General features: G+C 41.0%; 1 protein-coding gene across 1 annotated transcript in view; it reads left to right on the top strand.

Moving 5' to 3' along the window:
• The first annotated feature begins 1,860 nt into the window (after positions 1-1,860).
• LOC111673569 (E3 ubiquitin-protein ligase NEURL1-like) overlaps positions 1,861-17,756 on the top strand; it is a 43,704-nt gene continuing 27,808 nt past the window's right edge. Inside the window, exons 1-3 of the mRNA XM_023431370.2 lie at positions 1,861-2,093; positions 12,277-12,527; positions 12,789-13,110. Coding sequence (XP_023287138.1) covers positions 2,060-2,093; positions 12,277-12,527; positions 12,789-13,110 — 607 coding nt within the window. The 5' untranslated portion in view covers positions 1,861-2,059. The remainder of the gene's footprint in view (positions 2,094-12,276; positions 12,528-12,788; positions 13,111-17,756) is intronic.

Below are 17,756 nucleotides of genomic sequence, written 5' to 3'. Positions count from 1 at the left end.
GTGTGTGTGTGTACACATATATGTGTGTGTGTGTGTGTGTGTGTGTGTGTGTGTGTGTTTGTGTGTGTGTGTGTGTACATATATACAGCGGTAATTACGTTATCTCCCACTTTCATTTGGTAATGAACATTACAAATACCTAATACAAAAAGTTGCTAATTTAGGATAATCTATTGTGACCAGATTAACACTACCTCACCACCTTGGGATAATGTGTTAACTTTCATGTTGAAAGAACAGAGTTTTTAAATGTTAGAGTCTTACAATTTTTTCCAACATGTGCACAGTCTAACCCACAACTGTGAACACACACTACACTGAGTGTTTACACTTGGTTTAAATCTAAATAGCCTTTCCGCTAGAGATCTTGCTGTCTCTAACCCTATGTGTATCCTGCTTAAAACCGTAGTAAGCTACTTTAAAACCCCTAAAGCAAAAGGTCCAGTTCCATGCTCTCAGTAAACACACAGCTCAGTCCTTCCGCTCACTTTTTAACACACAGTTTGCCCATTCTTTCAAATATAATCAGATATGTTTATCCAGTCTGGACAATGGTTGCTTCTCTAAAAGCTCGACTAAGATCCACAGTCAAAATTTCCCCGTGGATAAATTAAGAAATTAAAAGAAAATGTAGGAAGGCTGGATGCAGGTGGAAGTCCCGTAAATGCAGGTTGATTACTTGCTGCTCAAACAACTGCCTACTTACGTAATACAACTGTAAGGTTAGGTAAGCCAGGGACCAGTGTTTCTCTCAGTTAATCTCTGCCACCGTGCACAACCCCAAAGTCCTCTTTAATACCATCAATCAGCTTGTGAACTGTCCTCCCACCACAGCAGACGCTTCCTCTCCAGCCGACCGTGACAGAATTCTTAGCTTCTTCATTGAAAAGATTGAACATATCAGGGCAAATATCACTCCTCCTACCTCTGCAGTGGAACTCCCCTGCCCCTCTTCGGGTGTGTTTAGGCCTAATTGTTTTAGACCAGTATAACTGCAGAATCTTAGGAAAACTGTCACTTCTGGAACTTCATCAGGCCCACTTGATGTTATGCTGACAAAACTGCTTAAAGTGATGGTTTGCGTTTATAACCTGCAGTAGACTTGTGTTTTAGCCATTTGAAAAACGCCCACCTAAAAACCAATATCATTTTACATATATGCTATATTTTTAATATTTTCATTCCTTTATCATGCTGTCTTTCACATTCACTTAGTAAACTTTTGTTAATACTAATTCTAGTATCTAATATCTAGTTTACCTCACCCTGTCCTTAACAGTACCATTATCTGAGAGCCTGCAGCTTCAGGCTCAGAGTTAACACAGTGGTGTCTGAGATTGAGGACTGTGAGGTCACCGCCGATACGTGATGACAACTTGAGTCAGAGGCCTTACTCTTAAGGGGTCACCCAGTCTGTCTGCCGGGGGCCTGGGGCGCATAAGGAAGTACAGAAGGTGAAAGAGTGAGTGCTGAGAGTAAAGAATGTGACCACTTGCTCCCTGAGGCTCTGGATCCATACTTAGCCTCACATTGTAGGCCTATCTCTTTTAATTTTTTTTGTGGAAGAAAGCCTACATATAGCCTACTGTATAATCCAATTCATTAATTTAATTTCTATTATTATGAAATACATGTTATACATGTGTACATCTTTCTCGTACATGTGATGATGATATATTTTGTTTATTTTTCCTGCTCACTCTCTCTCCATATGTAGCAACCCCACGGTTTGGCAGCTAGTCGCGGCAGTGACAGCGTTAAAAGCGCTCAGCCAGAGTCTCCACCTTTTATGTAAATGCTAGTGTGAGTGAGTGGGACCCGGGCGGAGAGAGCGCTCAGTGAATGAAGGGGGGGGAGTTGCCTTCACGGATGTGTCCCTGCGCTCACAAGACGGAGGTGTGGGTCCTGTCTTTCCAAGCGTTTGCATCTACTCGGAGGAGAGAAGTGATAGGTTACCTTTGGCTGCAAACGTGCAATCATGTCACGAGCGCTGTGCTGTGCAACGAGAGCATCTGAATAATCCATTCAAGCGATAAGCGGACTGTAAAGGAATAAAACAATGGGTGGCCAGATAACGCGAAATGCCTTTTACGGTAAGGCATAGTGTTTGTGGTTGTGTTCTGAGGTCTATATTAAAATACATGGTGCACTGGTTAGGCCTAAATGTGTATCTTTGTTATTTGATGTGGTTAAATGTTTAATTCACTGACGACTATTAGCTATGCTGCCAGTACAGGCTGTGTTATCAGGTACCATATTGCTACTATAGCCTATTCTTTGGTCACAGTTACGTCACTCCGCCAATTAGAATAGAGGTGTCGAGACACGCAGCTGTGTTCACTTGTGTTTTGATTAATTCGTCGTAGCAAACAGGATGTCAGCTCCTTCTCGCGCTCTAATGGAGACCTATATCCCATATGAGACTGTACTAAACTGTTTACATTGTATGTGCTAAGGAGTGCGAGCGTGTCACGTTCGGTGAAGGATGGGAAGTTGTGGAGTTTCCCTCTGTGCTGTGGTGTGGTTTCCCCTCATTAATAAAGAGACACTGTGTGCAGCTGTGCTCCACGAAATCAATACATTGATTCCCATTATCCATCGCATTCTCCCTGTATGTTAACAGTAAGGTCGAAGCATCCATCTCATGTGTGGCTATGAGCAAAACAGCTAACTGATTATTTTGTCTTCATTTCAAATTGGTGTGAAAGTAGAATTTTGTGTCTTAATACAACTATTTAATTTTGTTTAGTTCTATTGAAGAGCTCTGAGCTCTGAGCCTGTGGGTTAATAAACAGTGAAAGTCAACAGCATAGCTGCTGTTTAGGTTTATGGGTAAATATAGGTCAGCTTCAGGCCTTGTGTATCTTGTTTGATGCTCCCCATGGTGACAAGTAGCAATAAGTTAGTAGCCCTCCCTGCTCCCTCTTTCCTCTCTACTGCAACATATGAAGAACAGCAACAAAGCAGATGAACAGTGCTAAAAGTATGATTTTGAGCTCACTCCATAATTCTACAGAATTATTACTAGCACTTTATAGTGGTTTTATATAAGTGATCCTATGAGACCAAGTCCCTGCTCCTATGTCCTCTCCTGATTTTGACCACCTGATCATTCTAATTAAAGCCCCAAGATTAATCCAATTAGTTAAAGAGGGACAGACTAAGACAGCAGGAAGAGAAGACTATAACACCGTCTCTCTGGGATCAAGGTCAAACACCCCATAAAATGACTCATTGTAATGTGTGCATTCAATATACAGTATCCTGATTCATTAACTGATGGCTCGCTGCATAAATAACATTAAACTGTTGGGGGATTTTCTTATCAAACCAACAACATTTAGCTGATTTCTTTCTGTAGAGTGATATGAATGGATGTGAAGCATCCATAGCAACGGACTGTTATCCCACTTAAACCAGTAAGAGACAAATATTCAATAAAGCCGCTGCCTGACAATCACTGCTAACTTACATTCAGAAAAGTTGGAAGTGAAGAAAAAATGCCTGGGAAGATAAAAGGGTTAAACTGAAGCTAATATTAAACTACAGTTGTTGCTATGGCGACCCACAGCCATTGATAGAAAGCATTCAATTCCCTCTGCTGCTTCTGTCTTTCTTTGATCTAAATTTAAGTTATCGGAGAATCATATTTGAACCCTTCCACCGATGTGTTCCTGCATACGTGTGCTGTGGGGAAATACAGCTTTCAAAGAACTAAGCATTCCTAAATTGAAATGTATTACCCAGAAAATTGTCACAATTACATACTCAATGTTTACATTTACATAACATTTATAAGAAAGGTGTTAGTTACCGGGGAACAGATTATGCTTTCTTAAGTTGCACCTATGCAGGCTGTTCTCAGGTGGGAAGCACCAGAGCACATCAGAACAGTGTTTGCTGAGTCGGTTGCATAATTGAGTCTGCCGAGTGTGTGGGAGCTCCACTTCTGTGCTCCCGATTGACTGAAAGTGGGCCAGTGTCTGAGGCTCCACAGGCTGATTCGATGGGGCGTCTGGCTCCATTCGAAGTGAATTGGATTCTGTATCCAAATGCAAAGTAATACGGAGTTGAAGAGATGCCATTTAACAAAGTGAAGTTTCTTAACTTTTAAGGACAGATCAGATCTCAGTAATGTCGTGGGATATGCCTCAAGCTATTGAATGCCAAATAAAGGCAATAGATAGTTAATATCTCATGTGAGCCACTTGAAAATACATCCAATTATTTTTCTCCTGTCCTATCTTTTTTTCTTTCTTTCTCTGTATTAGGGCAAGAGTTAGAAACACAGAGCTTTAATCAGGACTTGACTGTTGCTATGGAGTGAGAGAAACATATGTGTCAGGGTCAGGTGGCATTGTTAAGAGCGTGTGTCAGCGTCATGCATGTGATTCTTACTTCTTCTGACTCAAGGCAGCATGTTCTGGGGCAACAGTCTGTCTCCTTGATTAACACACAGGGCACAGATCCCCTCACATGTACATATTCGCAACCCCAACCAACTTCTTTGTCCAGCAAGCATGCAAAATATTTAAGTGTTTGTGTGTGTCTGCAGCAGCCCTTTCATCCTCATGACAGGTCACCTTCAAGGCAGCACCCACATAATGACTTCCAGCCAGTACTGAATAGCGTCTTTGCCTGCTTCCAGTCAATATACACTGCATAGCATTAAGCCTCTCCACCAGCCTGCTCTCCGTCACTGCCAAAGAAGCATCATTGGATTACATTGTGCTGCGCTGCGTGCGGCCTTGCGATATTATTACTTATTGATCGCTGTCGTGAAGAAAATGTGGTAACAGCAGGGAGACTAGTGGGCTGTAGTGGGTGATGTCAACCAGACTTGATCAAACTTGCTTACTGCGCGGTCATCAGGGTGTGAATTATTGATAGCAGAGTGTCTCTACAGTAGGTAAGCCCAGGATAGGAAACTAGAGCGTATTTGTTTAAGTGGTATAGACTAGTTATTTTTCTAATGTACACAAAAATGCGTCCATATGCTGTAGAGGTCAGGACAGAGAGCAGAGCATTACAACAAGAATTTCAGTTTTTGATCAATAATTTATTTTAAGGAAAATTCCAAACACTTGCTGGTTGCAGCGTCTGAAATGTGAGGATTTACAGCTTTTCTCATATTTGTATTAATTCAAAAAGAACACATTTTGGTTTTGTGCTGCTGGTCGGTGAAAGGAAGCAATGTGAAGACATTAACATGAGCTCAAGGAAGAACAATGCTTTTTCCAATTGAGTAATTGGAAAAAGCATTGTTAGTTATAGCTTTACATTGAATCCAACAGTTACATTTTTAGCTCTGTGCCAGACCTCTGAATCATCGGCAGTATTTCTGAGTTGCAAATATATTCTATACACATTTCTCCTCTCTATTAGAAATACTGTTTGCATTCAATGATGAATTCATGAGTATTTTGATTGATGTGTTCCTCGGTCCATGTTAAACTATTCTGCATGCAACTTAACACTTCCTGCACATTTTCCACATGAATGTCTTCCATCCTTCCTTTTATTTGTAAGCTTTTAATGTAAAATTTCTGCAGGAACAGTCGAGTTTGTCTTATGCTAACTTAACATTGACTGATGAAGAGACAGCAGTGGAATGGAGAGACTGGAATTAATTGGCGAATCAAATTACTCTTACTCTTACTCTTTCCATTTTTGTGAAAAACCCAAGTTAACTGTCCCTACAACTCACCACTGCAGCCTCTGTGTCATTGAAAATGATGTCAGCTGGACAGGAAGTACAAACAACCCTTGCCCAAACAGAAAGCTTCTCATATGAAAACCACGGGCTGACTGAAAAAAGTGGGAAAAAAAGTTTGATTATGAGGCTATTGCAATGTACCATAACGCAAATAGCAGCCACCAAAGTATATTGCAGCTACCTAGTGTAAAGAGTTTTAAATTACAGGATCACCTGATGCTGCTCTGAGCGGTGTCATCATGGAAAGCCCCATCATGCAAAGTTACCACGGCTACGAGTCATCTATCAGTGCATCAACACTGAACCAATAGATTTGTCACAGTGTTGCCAAGCAGGATGTCAGGCCCTTTCGTTACCACCACTCTAATGAGTGATGAGTCCGTAATGAGTTTCTGATACCTGTCCCCAGGTAGAATAGCAGCCGGAGCTACAGTTATTATCAGGGCAGCACTAGTAGCCTCCCTGTCATTGAGACACACACAGACTATTGGGTTTCACACACGCTACCTGTATCTGTGTAGCATCTGTCACATGTATAAATGCATATGCAAGGGACTTTGGAGATCACTAAGGAGAGGAATTGTAACACCCTGTGAACTACACTGTAAAAGGCACCATTACACAAGCTTCTGTTGGAGCATATAGCACATAAAGCTATCTTGGCTGAGCTTTGCTTTTAAGCATCTAAGCCTAAATGTTAATGCGGGTAATTAATCATCGCTATTATTGTGTGATTCATTTCACAGCTGCTGTTACATCAGACTGAAATGCTTTTTTGTCATGAGTCAGTGGGGTTGAATACATCATCCAGACACTGCTATGTAAACATCATTAAGATATTGTTTGTCACTGCCCTCCAGGCTTGTTGGCGGCATTGTAAATGACACTGTCAACGGACTCACAGAGAGCAAAATCAAATAAAGAACTTAAACGGGAAGAGAAACATTTTACACTGGTAACCTTAGTAAAAGACCAGCTGCTTGCTTTTATCTTTAGTTGATAATGGTTGCTTTTTTCAAGAAAACAAATACATTTTAAAGCGTAATAGTTCACCTGATGTGAAAATAGTGCAATATATGTTTTCTTTACAGATTGTTTAGTAGCCATTACTGTACTTTAGGATCTAAAGCACAGTATGGCTACATCTCCTCACGTTGGTTTCACTTTAAATGCAAGCTTGGAAGAAGTTGTTGTTTTGTTAAACCCTACACTAGCCTGCACGCTCACATATTCTCATGATTGCCGAAGGGTTAAAGATTTTATATGCGAGGCCACAGATCCACACTGTGTTACTGTGTGTGTGTGTGTGTGTGTGTGTGTGCCTTTGTTTTTGCTAAAGTCTCAGAGGATGAGTGTTAAGCCGGGCTTTACTTAGCAACAAGTACAAGGAGTGGCTTTGTGGGCTACCTGTGCTGCACTGATAGTAGGGTGTTGTGACTGGATGCTACAGACTCGTCCATGTTTCCATGGTGCTAAAAGCATTGCATAATACTGGGTATATATGGTGGAGACATGGGTTAACAGTATCTGCAAGTCAATGTTTGTTTCAGCATACCTAGGAGACACAGGCAGGGTTTTGCTGCTTAAAACAATAGAGTGTGACAAGAAGTTTAGATCACCAATGAAATAGATATACTGTATGTAATTTATTATTCTTTTTACCCTTTAGACAAGGTTTTTGTCCCAACTCCACATGATATGATACATCTTAACTGTGTTTTTACTTTACAAGAACAGTTGTCCCGTGGAACCAGGAAATCATTTGCCTACCAAATACTGAGCAAATATTTGAATACTTTTCTCCCACCTATAAAATCCTGTTTGCACGGTAAACCACTTAGCTGATGGTCGAGGAGCAACAAAAGTGTGTGGATAGTACACACATGCACAGAAAACATGTGCACGCGCCTAGCTCACCTCTCACTCGCCGTCGTCAGCCAAATGAAATGGCGAGAGATTAGCTTAATGTTCCACAGAGATGTTCATTGGGGTATGACAGGTATTAGCAGCACACAAGCCTGTGTATTGTGATGAGGGACTGGAGCTGGCGTGTGTGTGTGTGTGTGTTGTGTGTAGTGTGTGTTGTTATTAGTGGGATAAAGACCTCTACACTCGGGGGCAGAGGAATACAAGCTTTTCACCCTATTTGTTCATAATAAGAAATCCTTGACCTTTGGCAAAATGGCTCCTGTGAGGCTGTTAAAACTGCTTTTGCCCAGATAACACAAGCATAAAGCTGTGTGCACAAACAGGAGTTTGAAAGAGGCAGCTGTCAGATTGATGTTAACAGGAGCCAGTTTCAAGCCGTTTACATGAAGGGGGTCACATCTCAGGCTCCGAGGACATGAGCATACTCCAGGATTTGTGTTGCTGAGGTAATTGGAGACTTGAGACCAGCCGTCAGGCTCGAGGCTGCTGTGGTCTGTCTAATAACTAAAAAGTACAAAATGGGATTTAAAACCACGTACTGAATCTTAACCACTAGAACTGCTATGTGGAAAAATTGCTTTCCCACCCATGAGAAAAAACTTTTTTTGCTTAAATTTTAGTACGTACAAAGCTGAACTGATACTTTGCTGTCACATACTCTGTGTCACGTGCTCAGACATACTATAGACCTCAGGCAAAACACTGTATGGGGTGGTGCTGGCGTGTTGCTACATGGTACCAGTGTGGAGATAAAATATGAGCCAGAAAGTTGAGTTTGAAGGCCTCTCAGCTTCTATTCCTCTAAGGTACGACTTAACAACTGTGGAAAGTTTTCATACAGCAGAAATGTACTGCTGCACCTTCACATTTTTTAGCTGAGCAGTAGAAGTGGCACAATGCTACAAACTACGTGCTACAAGATGACATGATCTCCCGCAATTAATGTCAGAGTAGAGAACAATTAAATCATTATTTTTATTACTTCAGACATGACAGTACACAGTTCCCATATTTTACACTTTTCCAGTGTTTTATTTGAAGTGTTGATCCGTAAGAAGATATATTTTTGGTTTTAAGTACCAAAAAAAAACCATCTCAGTGTAGTTTTATATCTCCTCCTGCTCCTCTTAGCCTCTCCTCTGATTGGCTGACTGTTTTCTGAGTGATCTAATTGAATTAAAGCAGATTTCAGGTAAACACGCGGAGAAACAAATTCCCAAATCCAGCAAGGTTGGATGGTGGGTGCAGGTGGGCTGGAGGGATGGTTGAGGGCAGTGATAGTATAGTTGTGACATCATAAAGTTCTGGAAGTCCTAATGGCTTTTTTTAAGGCTCAGTTTCTGAATAAGGCCGAGTACATTTCTCTGTGGACTGAGCGCTTTGATACTTTTACAGTATTAATATAGAACCTAGACCTGCTTTATAATCCAAAAAGACAAGGAAATCTCACTTTATACAACATGGGACCTTTAAAGTTGTTGAGGCGAACGTGTCAGTGTCATCTGGACAGGTAGTGGACAACTGGTTTATCACAGCTTTTTTATTTGCTGAAAAAACAAACAAAGTTGAGAGCGAACCAAAACAGTAAAGTTGAGGGCTGTAATTGTCAGCACATTACCTCAGTGAAGGGATGTTCACTTTTTTCATCGGTGAAATGCTAAAACTCTGGTAACCATTTGCACATAACATAGAAAGTAAACAAAACACTCACCAGCTGCAGTTTTTGCACATTCGGTTTTAGAGTGCTCATCACTGAACAAAAGAATTTTAAATGTTGTTTGCCATTGAAGTGAACAAACAGGATCGATATAAGCAATGTTTAATAAATCAAATGTGCTCACAGATATTAGAAGAGTGATCAATAATAGCAGGGTGGGTGGGTGTGTGTGTGGGTGTGATTTATACCATCATATCTTCACGACGTAACATTGGAAGGAAAAATAATAAGCAGATTAGATGCTTCAAATTGTTTGATTAAAAGATCTATCAGAATGATACAAATACATTTAGATGGTAGTTTTGCTCTGTAAACTCTTGTACCCCTTTGTTTGAATGGACTTTAAAAAAACACACACACAAGTGGAGCTGCAAAAAGCAAGAATCTCAGACTATAAATATCATTTTGTTGTGTCTGAGTAAACAAAAGGCATCTGTTGTGTCCGAGCTGATAGCCGCAGAGTGAAAGAGTGCGCTGATCGAGACCTTTAGATACGAGGGGTTGCTAAGGAACATGAATTCACACATTGCCCGTTTTCCCTCTACAGCAGCTGCGTCTCTTTGGAGCCCCGGTAATGCATTCAGCTCAATCTGCCCGGGACCATGTGCGCCACATTCAACAACCGCTCTCCTGTGGCTCTTCCTAAGACAAAAGGCCTCAACGATGCTCTTAGGTTGTGGCCAGATTGAACGGTAGACACGCGTACTGGGTGAAAAACTGGAAGGGCCATTACTAGATAAACACAGACGAGAGGGAAAAGAGGGAGACAAAGAAAGAGAGGGAGGACAAAAGCATGTTGTTTTCTAGGACTAGCTGCATACTCTTATCAGGACTCCACAGGACATCTGCTGCTGTCACAGTGTTAGCTTTCATCTGTTTGTTCCATGAATCAGGAGGCTCTGTTAAAATCATACACTTCTCTGTGATTATAACAGCAGCTATAGAGTTCAAAGCACCATAAACTGAATATTAACCATAATTTCACTTTGACATTTTCAATTATAGCCTTTTATTTTCGTGAGCAGGCAACTGCCACAGGGTGGAATGAAACTTCAGCACGCTCATAAACACTGTAACACTGTGAGAAGCAGAAGTATATCTCATATTTCATCACTTTGATTGCCGGTCTGCTTTTTCTTATTCCCACAGATCAGATAGGTGGCAAAACATTTGGTGTTGAAAGGCTTCCACTTTGCAGCATAACTGACTGGAGTTTGATTGGAAGGAAAAATAAAATCAACTAACTGATACATCAAGGGGAAACAACAAGGTTTTGCTTATGTTTATACTGATGTATCACTCTGTCAGATTTGAGGAGATGGGATTTCTGTTTAGCCAGAAAATAATACAGGGTGAAAATCAGTCAAACGAGACGGACACACCAATTCCTCCAGTGACAGTAGCCTGAGTACTCCATAATGCATCACAGCTGCAGGACGTCTAGTACTTTGACTCAGGAATGGGACTTTGTCTCTCAGCCTGCAATCACTATTGCTGTTGCTAGCATTATTGCTTTCTGGGCCGACAAGTAAAAACCCTGATGGATATAAAATGTCCAGGTGAGCAGTCTGAGGAGAATTTGGATCACTAACTGATGTAAAAAATAATGCCTGACAAGTTGAGAGAAAGTGGGCACAACAAAATGATAAATTAAACCACTTCACCACAAAATGCTGGAATGTGCAAACACAAATACTGCAACTTCTGGGAATCATTTACCATCCTAGAATGATAATGTATAATGTGTTGGAGGAGTATCAGATTGTCTCTGTCAAAGCCAAAAAATTCAACACAGTTCAACTTTAGAATACTAATTTAGCCATTTTAATCTGGCAGTTAGCAGCTCTGTGAAATTGCCCCAGCACATATTGTTTCTAGTAGCTGCTCGAGTGCTGTGGTCGTACCCCCTTCAGCCACTCTCAGTCAGACTCCATTCAAACACTCTTACTGCCCATGCATGTAATTATCAAGTCACTCAAGTCCTCCTCTGCATGTCTTCCTGCTCTTGGCAAGCAGCCATAGAGCTGCTGGGTTTTGGGGATGAAGCACATGACAGAGTGTAATATTTGGGTTGGCTGGTATTTATTGGGCTCCTAAATAACAAAAATAATGTCTTAATTGCAATTTTTACTTAGCCAAATGATGATTAATGTTAGTAATAAGTATGTGGTATGTACTATGTTGAAACATAATTATGGGGCGGCTTTGGCTCAAAGGTTGAGTAGGTCGCTAATTGAAAGGTCAGCGGTTTAATATTTCGCCTAAGGAGGCGAGATATTAAACCCGGTGGATCATCGATATGTGAATTAGTGTGTATGGTAGAAAACGTGCTATATTTGTACGAAAAAGCACAGTGTGGATGGGTGAATGTGGCTTCTGTTCTGAAACGCAAATAAGACGCTATATAAGTGCAGTCCATTGCCATTCAATATAGCCAGTCAGCACATGGCTTCTGCTGAGGACTTGTGGCGACAGATGCCCATCCAAATGGCTCACGGTACACATGGACTCATGGCCTGGCTCTCTAAAGGGCTGTTTGTCTGGGAACACAAACATTGCAGTTGTTTAGTAACTGAAGAGCACAATTTCAGTCTCGTGTTGCAATGCAGTCTTGACCTGAATGGAGATTTGATTTACACCCTGCAGGGCCCAGTGTGATTATCGCTGATTAGCTTATTACTCCATTGCTCACAAATAATCAACAAAGACCAAAACACAAGAACTCAGAAATCTTAGATTGTGCAGTAATGTCTGATATTATTTTCTGCGATGCAAAGCTTTCCATCAAATTTGAAACATCAGATACTAATCACAGTGACTAACCCCAACCTCCTGCTCCTCATTAGGACTTTTTTTTGTTGTTTTTACTGAGAAACTCATCTTTCTTTCTGCTTGTTTCTTCTTTTGTCCTCAGACTCCCTTGGTGGCCCGTTCCCCTCCACGTCGCACAGATGCCATCACAAACCCAAGAGGTGCCTGCCTATCCAGTGTGGCAGTGTCAGTGGGCCCCTTCATATCAGCCCACTCCTCTTCCATCCAAATGCCAAGGGTTCCCAAATTGTCATGGACCTGGCCCAGAAGACAGTCAAGAGGCAGGCCAGTTTCTGCAACGCAATCACCTTCAGCAACAGGCCCATAGCGCTGTATGAGCAAGTCCGCCTCAAGGTATTTTATTATGTCAGAGTGAAACACTTGAGCTCTGAAAGGTCTGAGAGCTTTTAAACTGTCAAAACTATCGGACTGTTATCTTAGGTTGACACTTTGTAGAGTCAAATAGGAGGTAGAAGTTGAGAGTTGGGGGTGATTTAGAGCCTCTTTGTCAAATAACAGTCAGCACTATTTTACTCATTTCTAGGAAATAATAAATGATACTTTTTTTTTCCCAAAATAATACCAGTAAACCCACCTTGGCTCTCCTCTCCCCAGATTACTAAAAAGCAGTGCTGCTGGAGCGGGGCTCTGCGTCTGGGCTTCACCTCCAAAGACCCGTCCAGGATAAACCCAGACAACCTGCCCAAGTACGCCTGCCCTGACCTTGTGTCCCAGAGTGGCTTCTGGGCCAAGGCCCTGCCTGAGGAATTTGCCAATGAAGGCAACGTTATCGCCTTTTGGGTTGACAAGAAGGGCAGAGTCTTCTACCGCATAAATGAGTCCAGCCCCATGCTGTTCTTCAGCGGAGTCCGCACAGCTGAGCCCCTCTGGGCCCTGATTGATGTTTATGGTCTGACGCGCGGAGTGCAGCTGCTAGGTAAGATGGCTGAAGAAGAATAAGGTGCAGAGCTAAATTACAAACCAGGGACTGGACCCACACACCCTCTGGGGCCCCAAAGGCCCCATGTTTACTGCTTGGCAATTAGCTAATTTGATTAACTGATTAATATAAAGTGGAATGGAAAAGAGTTTAAAGGAATAGTATATGATAGGGTATATATTAGAATATAAACTGGTTTCTTGGCCGGGTATTGTTACTTCCTGTCTCATTGCCTGGCAACCTTATGGTGACTCACTGCTCCCAGCCATGAAGTAATCTATCATATAACAGTCCATATACAGTATATAAAACCATACATATAAAAGGTTTTACCCTTTGGATTTCATTTGGATCAAATAAAGAAGATATAATATAATATGTTAATTAATTAACTGGGTAATTAGTGGGTGCTGCTCGTAGGTTAATTTAGCCCTGATAAGGTGTTTTTGTGAAGGACGGGATGCAAGTGTCCTGTATGACCTTATGTTTTACAGAGAACCACAAACTATGAAAAATCTTGTCTTAAATGAAACCATGTCAGATTTATATATTTTGGCACAATCTTTTATCAGAGCGTCCACGATTGTGGTCATTTTTCCTTCTTGTCACTTATGTGGTCGCAATTTATTTTTTTTCACAGCTTAAAGTGTTAAGGTTATTTTTTAGACGACCTCACATTTTAGTGCTTTCACTTTCCACAACGACAAAGCAGGTTTTCTTGTGTCTGTATGTTTACTGTAAACAGGTCTTCTACCTTCCTGTTCCTGTGTACAGTAAAGCCTCCCATGAAGTAAGAGAATAACAATGAACAAAGGCTATCTATATCTGACCAAGATTTGGCCCCGGTGTTTACACAAAAGCAGCGGGGGGGGGGCACTGTTACTAATCCACTGTTGTGCATTATCAATATGTGCTCGGTAGCTTAGCATACATACCACAAAGATATAGCTCAGGATAGTATGGCCAAGGCTTTCGTGTGAGAGAATGTAAACACATACTTCTTTTCCCTGGAGATTCAATGCTGTCATCCCCTGTGCTGTTATAAAAATAGACCAGGGGTCACATGTCCCACAGATAGCACATTCAATTGTAATTGTGCACTGTGTTGATTGACACAGTATCTCCAGGCTGGTGTGGATGAAGATTTACTATCTTGAGTTTGAGGGAATCCATATTCCCTCATTGTTTTCTCCTTTCCCATGTTTGCCTTTCCCTTGATGGCAAGTGGTATGGCATTAATGGTTCATAACTCAAAGTCCTTTTTTATCATATTCAACATACTAAATTACTGTTTACAGAGGGGAAATAACAGTGGTCTTATCAGAAAAAGGGACATCCAGAAAATGGTTCAATTATCAAATAGCAGGGAACCGAGGTTTTGTCTGATTCTGAAAAATATGACCCCTCTGAAACATTGCTTATAGCATCCATTTAAATCAAAAACCAAGATTCTCCTTTGCCCTACTTAAATTATTCCGACTGTCTTTTTTACAGTCAGACCATATGCAGGGCTGCCTACAGAGCAGGGGCTTCTGTACTTCAGGGGGTGCTGACTGACTGACATTTGCCCTCACAAACAGGGGCCTGTTCAGAGGGGTGGAACGCCACCGAAGGTCGAGATAGAAATACATCATCTAAACCAGACATGGTCCTTTGTGACGCTCAATGGCCAATTGTGTCGGCTCTGTGCATCACATTTCTGCACGCAGTGCTCCATGAACCTTTCTCTCCTCTCAGATAAGCCCTTGGGCTTTCACATCTGAGGCCTTTCCCTCGCTTTCACTCCTTATTTTATCTGGCATTTGAGGAGCTGCTGTTTTTTTCAGGCTTAGATTCTCAATTAAACCCTTGGTAGCTTGGGAAACAACAGATAAAGCAATATAAGTGGTAAAAAAGAACTGCATTTTCTTTATTTCTTTTCATTTTGTCTAAAGCTTTCAATATGTAGCCATCTGAGAACAAATTTTGTGTTAGCTGTCGCTGAAAAAAGGTTTCGATACAATTGTAGACATTTTATCATAAATCCCTTTTTACTTTAATTTAGATCCTGTATCACATCCTCACTCAATATCTCCATTTCTCCCCAGTCGACACCTCTGTTCTCTGCTGCTTTGAAATCCAAATTTCCCCTCCAGGATCAATAACATTTACAGTATATTCTCTCCATTTCAGCGATTTTCAGCAGCAAGTGAGATTATTCATTGTGCCTCTTTGGAAATACTATAATCCTCGCTACATAAAGATTGAATTAAAATTCTATGGTGGATTAAGTTTTTCGCTCAAAGACATTTTGTACAGCTTGTGTATGCAGCCCTTTCGTAATGTAAATTAGCAGGGGGCCTCCGGTAGTGTCTCCATTCAGCAGGGATAGTGCTACATACAAACACTCACTCACACACACACAACCATGCAGTTCCCACCGCCAAATCAAATCAGCCCTTTTACCTGTTTTCATATCACGCTTCTCCTTCTGGCTGTTGCATTATGTTGCTCACTTTGTCGACCATTTTATTTAATGGCTCCCTGCACGCACTGTCAGTGTATACTTTCAGTAGTTTTTTTTTTTTTTTTTCATGAACACTTAGGTGGTTGCTTTGCTTTATCATGACTAATGGTTAGATGTGGAATTCAGGTCCCGTCACAAGAGCTTGCAGGTTGTTATTCTGCCGCTCAGTGTTTTCACCTCCTGCTCTGACAATCTTCAGAAAATTAATTTTATGCTCTTTTGTCCTTTAACAAAGACACAATTAATATGGAGCTTGCTACAATTCATACAAAAAATGTAGATTCTGAAAGAGCGATTAAAGAATTACTTGACTGGAATGACTAAAAACAGAAGCCATGACTTGACTGTAAGTATATGGTGCACTTTTAAAGGTCTCATATATATATATATATAAAGGTAGATGTCCATATCTTTTTTGATTATAAAGCAGGTCTAGGTTCTATATTAATACTGTGAAAGTATCAAAGCGCTCAGTCCACAGAGAAATACTCACAGCCTGTATTGAGAAACTGAGCCTTTAAACCAGCTGTCAGGACTTCTGTAACTTTGTGATGTCACAACAAAGCAGTCAACGTTCTCAGCCATGCCCCAAGGACCACCCACCTGGACCCACCATCCAACCTTGCAGGATTTGGATAAAATTTGTTATATTTTTATTTGATCACTCAGAAAACAGAGCCTCTCTTCTGATTGGCTGACTTTTCATAGGAGAGGAGAGGCAGTGACTGCTTTGTTGTGACATCACAAAGTTTCAGACGTCCTGACGGCTGGTTTTAAGGCTCAGTTTCTCAATACAGGCTGGGTGCATTTCCCTGTGGACTGAGCGCTTTGATACTTTCACAGTATTAACATACAACCTAGACCTACTTTATAATTTGAAAAGACATGGACATCTTCCTTTATACAATATGGGACCTATGAAAGTGTACCATATACTTACAGTCAAATCATGGCTTCTGTTTTCACTAGAGTTTCAGGGAGAAACCTGAGAGAGGAAATGTAAAACTATACATTGAGATGATTTTTGGTTCTTAAAACCACAAATGTATCTTCTTATGGATCAAGACTTCAAATAAAACACAGGAGAAGTGTAAAATATGGGACTTTTAAACACCCAAAACCTGCATTAATTGATTATTGGTCTGTTACAGGCAATGGAAACATGTTGTAAAAACAGCACTGAAATATTATAATTTAAACTGACATGACTATTAGCAAAAGAGTTGCCTTTGTTGAGTCCACCCGAAGTTCATATCAACTCTCTCTTTAGCAATTTTTTGGTACCCATCAACTTCCTAAAAAAATATCTGACTCTTTAGCTGCTAAGTGCTTCACTATGTTCACTATAGTTGCTCATTTTGACTAGCTGCCATTTAATGCTGGACAGGTAACGCACAGTGGGTTTATCGGCACGTGTTCCAGTAATAACAGCTGCCTGCTACAGCTGGAAATTAGGTTGATGAGAGATGAGGTTCTGAGTGGGAAAACCAAAACAATGAACTGAAAGACACTAAAACTCTCCTTATAGGGTGCGGGTTAGAGGAAGATAATTGTCTGTGGGTTTGTTACTATGAGCTTAATTAATAATAATTAAGATTAAAACAGCAGTTTTTAATCAGTGAAATGTAATCACAGTTGATCAAAAAAGACCCTTTCATACACATTGTAGCAACTTTGCACATGTTCTTGCACGTGCCTTTGTGTCTTGAGATATATCATCTGTTCACTATCCTGAGGCTGTTCTGAGGTCAGCGCAGGAGTAGAAAGCAAAGGATGTCTCCGGGCGACATTTTGAACGCCTTTGATGTAGAAAGATTGAAATAGAAGCCGTATCGTGATAATCCGCCCCACAGGAATTACCACCAGGATACATCATACATGACAGGAACAAGGGAAGGGAGGGGGGAGGGCTGATTTAGCAGTTTAACACCTCTGCAAGCACGATGACAGGAATTTCTGTTTTCCTGGCCCAACCTGTTAATGAACCTGAGACAGAAGAAATGATGTCTCTAAATCTTATACCACGAACAAAAACATGCACTCATACTCATTCTGAATCGTCTAGCATGCATACAGATGATGGAGGTGATATGCTCACCTACACAAAGATACATATGTCAGATAGATTATGCGATAA

Source organism: Seriola lalandi, unplaced genomic scaffold, assembly GCF_002814215.2.
Source record: "Seriola lalandi dorsalis isolate HSWRI2012SDOR001 ecotype SW California unplaced genomic scaffold, Sedor1 jcf7180002054921, whole genome shotgun sequence".
Taxonomy (NCBI): Eukaryota; Metazoa; Chordata; class Actinopteri; order Carangiformes; family Carangidae; genus Seriola; species Seriola lalandi.
The sequence above is the reverse complement of the archived record's forward strand: the minus strand, read 5'-3'. Positions and strand labels throughout refer to the sequence as shown.